General features: G+C 35.1%; 1 protein-coding gene across 6 annotated transcripts in view; it reads right to left on the bottom strand.

Moving 5' to 3' along the window:
- Positions 1-7146: 7146 nt before the first annotated feature.
- Positions 7147-15528, bottom strand: part of LOC121295451 (dual specificity mitogen-activated protein kinase kinase 4) — a 46062-nt gene continuing 37680 nt past the window's right edge. For all 6 annotated transcript variants that reach the window (XM_041220068.1, XM_041220069.1, XM_041220070.1 and 3 more), the window contains 4 exons: positions 11494-11571; positions 10747-10895; positions 10062-10107; positions 7147-7743 (listed from right to left, as the gene is read on the bottom strand). In XM_041220068.1, the coding sequence (XP_041076002.1) occupies positions 7630-7743; positions 10062-10107; positions 10747-10895; positions 11494-11571 (387 nt within the window). In that variant the 3' untranslated portion in view covers positions 7147-7629. The remainder of the gene's footprint in view (positions 7744-10061; positions 10108-10746; positions 10896-11493; positions 11572-15528) is intronic.

Raw genomic sequence — 15528 nt, 5'->3', positions numbered from 1 at the left:
TGATCATGTTTTTAAAGCTCTGCTTGGCTACACACTTCATGTTTTGTTTTGGAAACCCACATATACAGTATACAGGTATGCAGCACCCACATAAGACCACTTATCCAATTGACTTGAAACTTGGTACTAACATTATTTTGCACATGTTATTGAGAATATCAATACTGGGGGTATAGAGGGTTGGCTGCCTGTCCATCTGTATAGCGCACATACATTTATTTGAAGAACCTCTGAGCCAAACTTGGTATTAACACTTAAGAACATCATGCACTTTTCTACAATTACGGCACCACTATTCTTGAAGCAGTTTTTTTTTAAATTTTTTTAAAGTACCAAATAAAAAAAAATGAAATGCACATATATATGGATTTTTATTTAAATCAGACACGACATAACACAGGCAAATAAAAAATACAAACATGAATTATTGTCAGTGTTTGTATTGTTGTTTGGTATATTTATTTATTATTTATTTTTAAAGCTGGTTTTGGAAAAACGGCGCCTTCATTGAAATGTTATCCTAGGGTTACACCAAAGGCCATTTGTTTCACTTGACTTTTAGTTTCCTTCTCATCTAGAAATGTCCTTTTTAGTTGGGGGTCACTTCACAAATCCTTTTTTAAACAGGGGGTCTTGGGAAGTTTCAGAACCGCTGTCCTAACATATGTTACAAAGAGGAATGGAATTCCAGCAAAGATACATGGTGCAGCTGCTGAGAAGTTTTACTGAAGTCTGGATTAAAACCACCATCCTCAATAATGTTGTTTTGCTTTTTAAAAATGGAAAGCGTGTGTGTATGTATATATATATAATATATTATATATATATATATATATATATATATATATATATATATATATATATATATATATACACACACAAACAAATTAATATTTAAATGTGTTTAACAATATACCTAGTAATGAATTGGTGCATAAATGTTACTTTCTACAGCCACAAGATGGCGCACTTTATACAGTCTGGTGATCATTTAAACTTCACTAGCAGAAGTGGTGCATGCTAATTTATCATGAACCTTTTTTTAAACTTAATTACTTTTCAAAAGAAAAACCTAGTACTCCGCTAAAAAAAAAGCATGTATCCACGGTTAGAAAAGTGACGCTTGTCCTGGATTTCAGCGATTGGGGAGAAGTAATTTATTGAACATGGGACAGATTCCTCAAAACTGTATTTAACAGTGGGAATTCTGAAACTCACGGCTGTGTCTTAGTTTCTAACACTGATTTACTTAATGTCTGAAACTCACGGCTGTGTCTTAGTTTCTAACACTGATTTACTTAATGAGGGACTATCTTCAAAACATACACTGAAAATGACCAGCCCCGTAACCAGCCATTAAAAAATGACACACACACACCCACTGCACCTCATACGTGGTGAGGTAGCGTTAACGTCAGTCTCTCAAGAGCTCCAAACCTTAAAGGTGCAGAGCTAATATTAATAAGGGATCATTACAACTGAAGTTTGACTTCCTTATTGAATTCCGCAGCGCAAAATAAATAAATAAAACACCACAACAACCTATTTTGACTGTATAAACACATACTACCAATGCCAATACAGAAATATATTGCAAATACTCATCGAAAGTCGACATAGGTCTTTTACACAGGCGTGCTCACTTGTTTTGGTATTTAGCGACATTAAAATAGATTACTGGAAAATAGCCAGGAACACAAATAAATTCAATTCACCGTAATTTTATTGCACATAAGGAAAACACACGCACAACACCTGTTCAAAAGCCACTGCCGAGTGTGTCACTCCCCCACCCGCCCACTAGGTTATCAGGTTAGTCTGGTACAATATGGCTGTTTATTTTAAAGTAAGGATTTAATGTTCAGTCATGGCGAGTCTGACTGACAGGGGGCATCATTTTCCCAAAACAAAACATGCCTCTTAAGCATATGGCTGGATGCTTGCTTTTAATAGAAAATATCTGCATAAACAGATGATACAATTGTCATTTGAAGGGATCCGGCTTTTTAAAGTCTGTTCTTAGTTGGGCAGACCGACACCAATCGGTTTATTAAATTAAATGCACTTGATTTTAACTAACGAAATATTTACATTAATTAACAAAAGCACAGAAACCAGGACCAAATGACATTGGAAATCAAATGGAGACAAACACAGAGAATGGTGAGGGTATAGAATGGGTTACCAAGTCATGTTGTTAATGCTGAATTACTAGAATCTTTAACGACTCAACTCGACACCGTTTTGAGATTAATCACCAGATAATGGACTCCGAAAGGCTTTTTGAAACTTTGCATTTCAAAGAACTCCGCTCCGTACAGTACCACAGTCACTCACTTTACTACATTGTAAGAACATTCACAAATAGTAACGTATTTATTCGTTGGCTGAAAAATAGGCTATATGTTCTTGGTGCACCTATGTATTTTGGACACTAAATAAATATATATATATATATATATATATATATATATATATATTATATATATATATATAATATATATATATATATATATATATATATATATGTCCTATCATGTGTTGGTCATAAGTATAGTTGTCAATGATTAGGCTAAGCAACGCCGCAGTTTTAGAACAGCACACGTGTGTTTACAAGATAGACCAATGCTTTGCTCAAACAGGAAACACAGCGAACATTGTTCGATCTTCCTTGGTTCACTTTGAAATTAATTTGTCTGTCCTCTAATCCTGCCACAACAACTGATGAAAATCCACGACGTGTATATTAAACTAAATTTTAAAATTAACGTTACTTTACCTCGATTTAGAATATTCATTTTTGCACAACCTCTCTCTCCCTGGAACCAAACTTCGTGTCTCTGTTTAGCCAACTATGATTAATCCATAACTTGAAGTGCGTTGATGTCGACAAAAAACACGTGTTACCTTTATTGTATAAATGGCTTGTTCGTGGTTAACACCTTTCTTCCGGTAGCGGACACACTGCTAATTAGCTTTTCGGTTGCATACATTATTAAGAGAGTCATCTTAATGATTTAGTACTTTACTAATTGAAACTAGTGCAAATGCCGATATATATATGAGAGAGAGAGAGAGAGAGAGAGAGAGAGAGAGAGAGAGAGAGAATGCTTTACAGCAATCAGTGGTCTAATTGTTAATTTGTATTGACAGTTATATAGTCATGGTAGTTGCCCCACTCTGCAGTAGGAACGACCATTGCTCTTGATTAACATTGCACTGCAGTGGTTTTTTTTGTTTTGTTTTGTTTTGTTTTTCTGAGCATCCTCAAATATTGTTTTTGCACATCATGGTTTTTTCTTTTCTTCTTTTTTCATTTATGAAACACCTGTGAGGTATTTGCTCTTCAAAGAGATTCCTTTATGGATTTCATCATCACAGCACAATTAGCTTTTTATTAAACTGGTCGATTGCCAGCACTATACCTCTGTCGGGGTTAGTCTGGGCTTTTTAAAACTTGCTATTAAAAGTCATCTTAACTCTAAAATTACAACTAACCTCAGTATCACCATGTGCCATGTGTTTTAGCCTGAAAAATAAAGCATGAAGAATGGTTATTTCCCAAAGTCAGTTGCTTCAGAAATATATGGAAACACCATTAAACACCATAGAGTATCATATATTTACAAAATTGAACAAATATTACAATTTATACAACTTGCATTTCATTTAAATTACTAATTTCATCCAAATCAAGCACATGATCTGAAATGGGCAAGGTAATCATCTTGGTTTCAATATATTATTTGCAGTGCATCCAGAGCGCATTTATTCATTTGTCCCAATGCTTACCCTTGTGATGTTAGCAACTCTTTCCCTCCTGGAATTGACCACTGAATGGATTATTATGACATGTATGCCAGGTGCAGTTACAGACTCCTGGGATAGCGCTTGTTGTAACATCACTCCTGAACAAATCTTCAATGTCCTGCCACTATCTGAATAAAAGAACAAGAACATTTACAAACTATCCCTGTCTAGTTACTGATTCTTCCCAAATCTTTATGTCAGGTGTTAAAAGATCCTAATGATTCAGCAGCAACAAACCTACTTTGTAACCCATTTTATACCCTCTACTACATGAAAAAAGTGTCCTTTACCCTCTGCTGGTCTCCGCTTAAATCTACTGTACTGTACCTAGATGTACCAAAGTAGGAGCAATCACACCGACTCTGGCACAAAGTTAATTCAGAAATGGATTGCCCTAATTGCTTTTAAACAGATCACTTAGGCACAGTGCGTCTTTCATGTAGAAATGGTGTGTGACATTTGATATGACTTCTCCAGCAAAGGAAATGTGCCCGCTTCACTCACTTTGCCCAGCACAGGTCTGGTGTGAAGAGAGCTGAAGACATCTAAGAATGTCCTTAGCAAGTTTCATCACAACTGGGTAAGTGCTTCTATCTGTAGATCTAAAATTGTAAGTTCAAAGTATGTGTATATAACCGCCTTCACTATATCCGTTACCAGGATATGCATCTCCTCACAACTGATGCTTTAAGACCCGATCAGAGGGGTCATCTAATAATTAAGCACACAGTGAAAAGAAAAAAAAAAAAACCTTGCAATAGAAAAGTTAAGATATCCAATAGCAGAAAAGTATCTGTATCGAAGTCACTCAAAAAATGTCACCTGGATAAATTTACCATTTCTTACCTCGAATAGCAATGCAATTCACTATTCATTTTTTGAGTAAGAAAAATTGTTTTTTCATGGGTTTTTAAAAATGAGGAACTGATTTTAATTAGATTTTATACAGTATATAGACATGTGACTGAAGAAAGATTGCTTGTTTTTGCATCACAATTCCAAATTTGTCTCAAGTCATACAAATCCAGCACCCAGAAACATCTGAGGCACCGAGGCATGCTAAACAGACCCTCAAAAAGAACACACACTCTTACTAAAAGCAATGACTGTAAAACAAACAGCATTGCTTTTTGTCTTTAGTCCTCCTATGTTGACCCAAAAGTAGCTCCAAATTCACCATAAATGCAAATATAATTTATTCATCTTGACTTTTCATAACTTGAATCCATAACATTATGCACAGTAAACCTGAATTTTGCCATATTGAAAAATATTATCAGATCAACAACAAATAAGAGGGTTGTTTTATTTATCATCAGAGGCTAAGTTTAACTAAATGAAGTTCAGAAATGTCAATGTCAGAATTATAAGTTATGTTTATTTATTTTATTTTTTTTGCCATTGCGTGTTACCAGACCTTACAAAATGAGAATAACAAGGTCACAGTCACATCCTACTTTTATTACAACTGACCTGCAGGCAAAGATAATAGAACTACTACATGAACACCTAGATTCCATTTATAATGTCTTAAATATAGGAAGAAGTCAAACCAGTATATAGGATAAAATAGCCAGGAGCTTGTTGAAACCAGGTATTACATTTACTGTGCTCCAGTTCACAAACATATAAGGCAATATCCCTGCACACCATCTTTTTTTTTTTTTTTTTTCTATATTTTCATACATTTTCTATAATACAGAAAATAACCGAAGTCCACAATGTAGTTATACTATTTTCACAGTTTGTGAACATTATACACATTTGATTTTTAATAAAGATGCACTGTAATAAAATCCTCACCCTTGATAGTAATTTATAATCCAATATTAATATACTAATAAATTGACATTTTGTAGTCTTCTCTCCATAATATATTCACACGACTAGACATTTTCCATTACATTCATATCCTAATGACCCAACTGTATAACAAAAGTATTTAAATGCTTATACTTGTGTTCATATTATGTATAGACTGTTTAAGCTAGGATAGTGACATTGACAGTCAAAAGTGATGTTAATTAAATTACCGCATTATTCACAAAATGTATACATCAGTTGTTTTTGTATTTTTAGTGATCCAGTGTTTTCATTTTTAGATCATTAAAAGAGTAAGTAGCTTGAAATGTAATTGTCATTTTTCATTATATTACTATTTTACGGTATCGATCCAACATTGAGTTACATTACCATTTTTCTCTAAATCTGACCTGCCTGGCTTTGAGCTTGCTGGAGATTCCCAAATGCTAGCACTAACAGCCTTCCTCATCTCATTCAAATCATGTGACACTATGACCTTTTCAACAATCTATGTGTAGAGTAGGTGGGGCTAAAGTTGAAAAGTCATATTGTCACATGATTTAGCTGTCCAGTCTTGGCACTTCGGATAGTCAAGGTCAAAGCAGCTCAAACTAAACCAGAAGCACTCAATGATTGCAAACGCCTTACAATAGCAAGGATTTATTTACTTATTATATTTTTTTTTTTTTTTAAAAGAAGAAAAAAAAAGACATTTGATGCTACTTACTCTTAACGAAACTGGCAACTCTTGCATTGGAAAATTGGAAAATGCTGAAATACTATTCAGTGTCATGCAGGTGTTACACTTGCAATGCAACCATAAAAAACAATACAAGAGTACTTTTGTTTTTGTACTGTACCTATTGTGCACTTTAAATTTTCTATCGAGTTATAACTTTACATTTCAGAATAAGTTTGGTGGTCTATACAACACAATTAACCAGGTGCAAGCTTTTATTATTATAGTGGGTACGGTCTTATCTAAAACCCTATAACACCAATGCATAGTTACATACCGTGGAGAAAGTTTCGGGGGGGGGGGGGGGGACACATTCTGTCAACACAAGCTTGGTTTTAGCCAGCATGCAGAGTCCTTTTTAGTAACATGCTATGTAATGTTACACCACAGTGACTTTAACACAGTGACTAATGCTGCTGATATACTAGTAGTAAGGGAACAAAACACAGAAATGTTGAATCCCTTTCTGGATTAAGAGAATATATGTTTTCTATTATTACTTTGCATTATGGTATATAATCTTGTTAATAGCTTCAGTGTCACTGTCCAAGCACATTTTTGGTAAAAATGATGTCTCTGTCATCATACTTTTTTTTTTCCTTTCTATTTCTTAAAAGAACAAAATAAAACAAAACAAAAACTAGTCCCAGAATATCAACTGTGACTTTGTGAAGCAACAGATTTATTTTTATTCATTTTTTTTTTTTTTTTTTAAATCAGCAAATCTATTGCACGGTGAAGAAGTCATACATCCACACATTTCCCTGTTGGCTTCAGGAGTCATCCTGCAAGTTTTTTTTTTTTTTTTTTTTTTTTTTTTTTTTTTTACACACACACACAATGCCTACAAATCACACACATGGAAAGAGGTGGAAGATTAGAAAGGTTTTCCAGTAGGCTGCTTAAAAAGTGTTCAAATTAAATTCCACAACTGATTTACTATACGTTTTCTTCCAGAATATGTTGAATATATTTCCTGATATCATGACTATACTGTAACCACACAAAATCAAGATGAGGTCTGTTTTTTTTTTTTTTGTCAAAACCAACACTTAACACTGTGATCAGTTACTAAAATGCACAATGACTATGACAATAGTATACAGACATGATCGAAAATGAACACCAATATTATTGCACATGGTGTTGGAGTTTCTTTTATTTTACTCTTGTTACTATTATTTCTGTTTTCTTTAAACACTGCAATGTGTGATGAAACAAATCTTTACATCATAGGTTCTCTCTCAAGCCCTTCTTTAGTTCTTGTAGTCGAATCATCAATCAACATATATGGGGGAGCTGGGGGCTGTCGGCATGTGGTCAAGGATTTTACAGACATATCCAGACACATCCACTGGGCGCTCTTCGTACATCAGGATGAATGGGTGTTTCTATGGGAAAAAAAAAAAAAAAAAAAAAGTGGATTTCACTCCCCAGTCATTGACAAAATGAAATGATTAATTTGGAATGCGTTTGTAAGTAACAACTTTTACTCAACAAAAAAGATGGACTTGATCCTTTGAAAAAAAAATGCAATCCAAATACTGTAGCACCATTATTAAAGTTTCAAAAGTAGATGGGGGCACATTCACTCAATTATTTCACTCAGGCATTGATTCTACAAGTCAACAGGGGCTGCAAATTTTTGCAAGAATAAAATCATATTTTTTCAATAATGCAATGTAGAAAGTAATACACAGGGTATTGCAGATGCTCATTAAAAGATAAGAAACTGATTGCAGAGGGCCAAGAAAATGAATTTAAGGCTAAAATCAATACTTTTAGAAGTGGTATTTCTTTTCTACATCTATTCCAGCTTCCCTCCAGCTCTCAGCACTCAATTCTGCAAGTGAAGAGGAGCTGTGGGTGGTGCCCTACAGTAAAGGAAAGACACGGCTTTTCTGCAACTCCATGGAAATGGAAATAAATAAATAAGATCATAATATTCTTTCAATACTGTGCTGTATCATGTAAATCAACAGAGTACTGCAGTGGAATGCAGTTACCAAATAGTGATGGAAACTAAAATGGTTAAATCAATAACTTCAGAAGTGATGAACTGTTTCTATGTGTCCCCCAACTCCTAATCTATTCTGCCAGTTAGCAGGAGCTGTGATTGTGGTATGTGAAAAACATATCATTTTTGTAACCTTCAGAAGGCAGAAAGGGGTACAAATGTGCATTATGCAGAAGGATTGCTCCCATTAAGCACGTGCAAAGTTATCTTGAAAAAGTTGAGATATGTTCATCTGAAACACGCTGGGGTGCATTTAACCCTTGCCGGGTAAACAATGATTTCAGCTGGTTTGGAGAACATCAACGCACAATTTGCTTTATCTTTATGCTTACACAAGCAAACGTACAGTGCGACTGGTTCTTTTTCTGCGCTTTATTTTAGCACATAAAAGGGAACAAAATGTGCATCTGCCTTTACTGCCACTATGTTGCACAATCAGGTTTTAATGATGTTTCAGTTTTGTGCGTTCCTAAAAAACACATACAAAACCAAGAACCCCAAGTATGTGTTTGGGTGTGAGGCAATTTGACTGCTCACAACAGTGCTTGATGTATACCGATGGCAGACAGCCAAGTTGTCGTTTTCAGCCCCATTGTTTACTATGTCAAAAGTAAACAGGAACAAAGAACACATCCTTTGACCCTGTGTTGTAAGAGTTCTTATTAAAAAAAGTGTTAGAATTCCCTTGTAATGACAGCTGTGCTATTGTAAAGGAATCACTGTTCAGTGAACATCTACTTTTATGATTCCAGCAATACACATTCAGACTGCATTTCAAATGGAATGTCTCGGGTATTATCTATCACTTGTAACACATTGCTCACCTACCAGTTTTCTGGGTCACTACTTCAAAATCAAAAGGTCCATTACTCCTTTGAAACTATTGCCGCTGTGTACCACTGTTCAGTAATGTAGGCTAATTTGTATTAAGTCTGATTATATTGTTTTAGTTCTAAACATCTGCATATGCATGGATATTATTAGAGCACTAAGTGGAAAAAAAACACTAAAGTAATTAATTAATAACTTACATAAAAGGGTTACCATTACTTACCAGCAAACCACCTAAAACATAAATTCAATCTGTTCTAAAAACACTTATTACATCTCGATTATCTGAAACCTGAATTACACCATGTAACACAATTTTTGTTCCTGGGTAGTAAGTGTTATTTCCTAATTGCTCATGCCTCAAAAGTGTAGAAAATGGCTATTATTCCCCACAAACTTTGCTTCTGTGACCAGGACAGTGATTTTTCAAAATATCACTAATTTCCAATGGGAAAATAAGCAAATGTGTGTCTCTTCGTTCACATAAAGTCAGAAAAAAACAACATATGAATCCAAATTAACATATATTTATACTAAAGTAATACAAAAATGACTACAAAAGATTTAGAAGTGAGTAGTTAAATCTCGAAAAACTACTCGCTTCTAAATAACACTTACTACCCAGGAACAAAAAAAAAAAAAATGTTACACTGTGTTATCAAACACATTTCATGTTGCAGTAGTTAAATACAGGTAACTCATTCAACATCAGAACAAAATGCATCTATTTTACTACTGTTACAAAACAAACTGAATAGATTCTTATGGAGGATTATTATGGCAAAACAGACAAATACCTACACTTGATCCAATCGGACCAAAAGTAACATTTTATAAAAAAAATCCATACATTGTACTTACCAGAAGCTCTTTGTACTTTGGCCTTTTTGACTCATCCTTCGTAAGGCTTGAAATAAATAAATACATAAAAATAAATGCTTAGCATCTACTTTTGGACACAGCTTATAGTAGTAACAGTTTACTGACTAAACCACAAAAGGAAAAACTATCAATGATAACAAATAATGGCTGTATTTAAAGATATAGTGCAGTCCAACACAAAGGCATGGTTGTGCATGGCATCTGAGTCACTGCAGAACAAATCACTAATCTGTACAGTGAAAGGGAGAACTCACTTTCATTTTTAGTTTCAGTGTAATCAAACTCATTTCCCCAAGAACAGTTGACGTTACTTCAGTGATACTTGGCATTTACATGTAAAAACACCCAAGTTGTTTTTGAAGCTCCAATTTCAATGTAACATTACAAATCCTACATAACAAGGTGTCAGTGTCTTGGTACCATCAGAGCCACAGACATCAAATTAAAGAATAAATATCAATGACCAAAATTCCTGCATAAAAAAAGGGAACCTTTATCTGGTAATAAATAGAATACACACTGAACATCTACTTGAAAAATGGTTATTTCAATTCTACACTTTGACCAGCAGATGGCACAATGGTCCCAGTACACAACCACATACCAGTAGAATATGATTAACAGCTTGTATTACAAGTATAATTCCTGCATCTACTGCACTTACCACAGGTTGACAAAATTGATGAACATGGGGGAAAACTGTCTCTCCTCAGAGTTACTGAGCTGTGGTGGCTCTCCTTTCACGACCTGTGTCAGCTGATCGAATACGCTGTTCCACTTGGGGTATGGGAATCTGCCGGTGGCAAGTTCATACTGTAGAATACAACAGAACATATATGACAAACCTTAAATAGAAGCAATCAGTTTTAGAGGGTGCACGTTACACCAACAGAAAAGAAAACTAACTATGCTCAACTTATTGAAGTAATGCAAGGGTCAGGATTGGTCACCTTTGCATTACCCAGTCCTGTTCAATAGATAGATCTAGACTGTCTTGCATTATATTTTGTTTATTTTTTTTATGGCTCTTTAAGAACTCCATGGAAATGTTCACATCTCTTTTCAGCCGAAAAGGTTCAACGGATCTATTCTAGATTGAAGTGTAAATATGGAATTAGGTACTGGGGAATTCTTCCTTGTGTGGCCCCTTTAGGATGCCCTCCAGTATTTTGGTTAGGTTTTACTTTTCCATGTATTTAAAATCCAGTTATTCCTTATGCTTTTGAAATGTTAAAAAATAAAAAAAATAAAAAGTGTACTGAAATTTTTAAGCGGGGATGATAATCTTTTTACAAATACAAAGATATTTATTAAGGAAGTGGTCTGAGTTTAGTAAAACAGGCAAAAATAAAAGCATCACATTTCAAATATTTACACTATGGCTAGAAATCTTGTAAAACAATGTACTCACCAATGTTATTCCCAAACTCCACACATCTGATCGAACATCGTATCCCTGTCTGGAAGCACTTGGGTCTATTCTTTCTGGCTACAAAGAGAAATTAGAAGTTTTAATTTACAGCATAATTCCTAATTTTGGAAACAGATGTGTGAACTGTTAATTTTCCATTTCACAATATTGGCTTTTAAAATGTGTTGGCGTCAGCTAAAGACTGCACAATCCATTAGGCAGAACTGATGAGTCTCGTGGCACAGCATACTTTAATCCTTCCTTTCACGAATCTGAATCATAAACTAGACCTGTGTGGAAGAGTCTAGCACTGCACCTGTCCTTCAAACACTTAAATGGGGGCCAAATACTTGCAGCTTTCAAAGTGTAGTTGTATAAATTAATCCCATACATACAAACATACATATAATGATAACTCAATGCCATATTATAGACTTCAGGGAAATCTTTCATAACACACACCCATTGATTGATTAAAAAAAAGATCAAGAGATCATAAAACTTCAAGTCACAAAATGCTCACAAGAAAGTATCCCTGTAAAAACTAGGCCCATATTTTGGGCACTTCTGCAGAGATTTTACTGTACAGTAGGGAAGTATTAGTGTATAAGACTGTGTACAGTATTTCATTGCGTATAGAAAAGAAATACTGAATATGAAAGAAATTGAACTGCATTGTGCAGTTTCTACTATGTAAACACCAAGACTGTACACCAGAATTTGGGCCTGCACATTTTGACAACATTTAAACTATTGTCTTATTTTAAGAGCATTATAAATATATTCCAATCAAAAATGCTGTACCGCCAAATTCAATGTCCAATATACTAGACGAAATGCAACAAAAAGTTCAAATAGCCAATCAACAGCTTTAATTCAACTACACATTCATTTTTCAAAACCAGACCTGAACTCAAAATATCAGTTTGGAATCTTGTTCGTACTTACCATCTTGCTTAAAAGTGCCTCTTTATGCATTTTAAAATAGCAGCCTTGAAAAACCAAGACAGTAAAAGACACTGAAGAACAATAACAACATGGTTGTACAGGAGTACCATTCCTGCGGACATAAACCACGATTAAGGTGTTGTTACTTGCCAAGGAATGTAGGATATGATAATCCAGACAGAAGGACTTCTCTTGGGCTTGCGTGTGTACTGCTCTTGCAGAATGTTGTGCATTTCTATGCCATTTACATACTCAAGTCTTAAAGCAGCAGTGTTCTCCAAGCACAAGTCGAATGTATTACAGCAGGCTGTGCCCTTACTTTTATCAGACCTTGCTTGCATCCCAGTTTGTTTCTATTCCACAAAGGGACATGCATTTCCCCACAAACCTGCTAACCAGTTTTTCTAAAAGCAACTCTTCATAGTGTTTTACTGCAGCAGTGGGTGATTAGGAATGAAATCTGCAAGATCTGTTATAGCTCAGGAATCTTTACTTGGTTTTACAAATGGTCTAGTTAAAAATCAGTAAAATATTAACCATACTTAATGTGAGACTAGAGACTTTCTGACCACATTTACTAGAACTATACAACTCTGTTTGCAAAAAGGACTTCATATCAATAAAAATGATTTATTATGATTGCTCTCACTGTGTACGATATCTAACAGGTGCACGACTAACAATAGAAACATCTAATCCTAATTGCAGCCGAAACTGTAGCTTTATTAACGTTGCATCAGCTTCCGAGGATCTTAAAGGAAACTCCTTAATAGCTACTGCATGCATGACTTCATGTTTTGGATGACCTCCAAGTTAGAAGTAACACTATTTTCCCCAAACACCCTGCATTTTTGGGGGTTATGCAATGTCTCAATTGAATGGGATTCACAAGTTTTGGACTAATGCACAAATTGAAATGCCATGTGAGCTGAAATAGAAATCTGTCTGCTAGGAAAGTATTAAGGTTTTGCATTTAACCCTTTACTCTGCCATGAGATTGCTAATAGAGAACTGAGAAAATACCAACTTATTTGAACTTCACTGGAACAGACTTTCATTGATTTGTATATGCAGTTGACTTCAGGGGCAGGACAAACACAAACTAAAATAAATTAAAATAAACCAAAAAGAAAGCGTTTAATAAAATATAAGGATTTGTTTTAATGATATAAACAGCCACAGATCTAAATACAACTGCCTTTTACAGTAACTCCCTCAGGGGTGATTTATTAACCCTAAATACCATACCAGAAGGAGGTCTGCAACACAGCTTGGGTCTGAGTTATAGGATACAGGAATGAAGATCATTCACGGTTCAGATCAATTAAACAGACCCCTTTATGGTACCAAATTAAATATTTTAGAACACATAGTTTCAGGATAGATCCAGGAGATGCAACAGCCTGTGAATATTGCTACTTTCCATCATCTAACATTTTTCCAGCAGCACCATCAGACATTACAAGCATTAAGGCCCCACATTGTGGCTCTTTTTATCCAATCCAAACCAAAATCTTGTCCCAACAAGGTCCTTAGTTACTTAACTCAGGACCTAGGTTCAATTTCACAATTAAATACTTGGTTGAAACATGGCTCTGGACTGTTCAATTCAATAAGCACATGGCTGGAACAACTTCCTGGACTGGATAGAAACAGTCACTTAGTAACAGTGACCTAAACTGACTTTTTACTACCAATAATTAGGGGTCTACCTAAATCGCGATTTCACAGAAATCGTGAAATTGAGGGGTCACCACAAAATTCACATCTTTTGGGAGCCAATGCACACCAGACAAGTACAGAGAGAGGAGAGAGGGGAGGAAAAAAAACATCAAAAAAACCCACCTTGTTTAAATGAACTACTGCACAACACACGCAAACTATGTATCTTCCTTCTGTAGATAGCCCTTTTTTATAACTTCACCGTCCTGTGTGCATTGAAGTTAAGCAAAAAAAAAAAAAAAAAAAAAAAACGTCCAGAAATAACATTTACAAAACAAAAAAAAATAATAATAAAATCTCCAAAGCTGTTAACGTTGTCGTTTACTATTCAAATGACAACAAGGTTTTAAATCAGCCTATCGGTGCGTCTGTACTGCTTTTCTGTGTCCTGTACGTGCAGTAGGGAATGGGACAAAGTTGGTGCTGTGTTGCTTTCATTTAGGTTGCTAAAATCTAGATTTCAGCATTGGAGGTGAAATAGTAGAAATGGACAACAAAAAAGCAAAAGTATATTTCAGCTGATGATAGGTTTCAAGATATTTCCCAAAGAAACTGTACATGCAGATTGAGGTAATTGTTTTGCATATCTTAATGTGTCTTTGGAGAAAATACTATCGATCGCTATTTAGCTTCAGAATCACACATTAAACAAAAGGCTATTACAGAGGCTGCTGAACAGAACATAAAATAAACAGCTTTGAGAAACCAAACTGGAAAGTCAGCCCAGGCAAAAAATATCCCTGTCTGCAAGTTAAATCAGTACTAAAACAATCTAGCACAGCCACCTCGCTTCAACCTGCTGCTAACTTTTTCGCAGTTGGAATTTTAGACCCGAATAGGCACATTTTCTTTGTTTAGACTTGGTACTAATAAAATAAATTATTGGATGGGATAAATAACATGACAAACGTGCTGCATACGTTGCCTTTATTAAAGAATGCCAGATGCCCTTGGGTAACTGAGTTTTGGGGCTATTTCTAATTGATTTCCACGTCTGTCCAACTTGGCAATCCTTTGCCTTACACTTCATACCAGTTCAGTGGATGCAGATGTGAAGTCTCAATGTATGGGCACGTCAACTGCAGGGGGATGTTGCTTGCTTGCCTTTATCAGATGACAGCACTCTGTTATAGTAAGGAAGCAAGTACCGCTATTTTTAGGCTTTATAGTTGTTCTGAAATACCGTCTACTTAGGTTTATTTCATGTTTAACAGGTCTGCGAAATCCTAATTTTATTCTGCAATCTACCAGTGAAAAATAAGGAAATTTACCTCAATTTAAATAGACCCCTATCAATAATATTTTATGAGTTTAACATTTCCCATGGGTATTCCCTCCAGTGCATGCTTCACCAACCACCTCCAA

Source organism: Polyodon spathula, chromosome 20 (assembly GCF_017654505.1).
Source record: "Polyodon spathula isolate WHYD16114869_AA chromosome 20, ASM1765450v1, whole genome shotgun sequence".
In the NCBI taxonomy this organism is placed as follows: domain Eukaryota; kingdom Metazoa; phylum Chordata; class Actinopteri; order Acipenseriformes; family Polyodontidae; genus Polyodon; species Polyodon spathula.
Note: the sequence above shows the minus strand (reverse complement) of the source record. Positions and strands in the feature narration are given on the sequence as shown.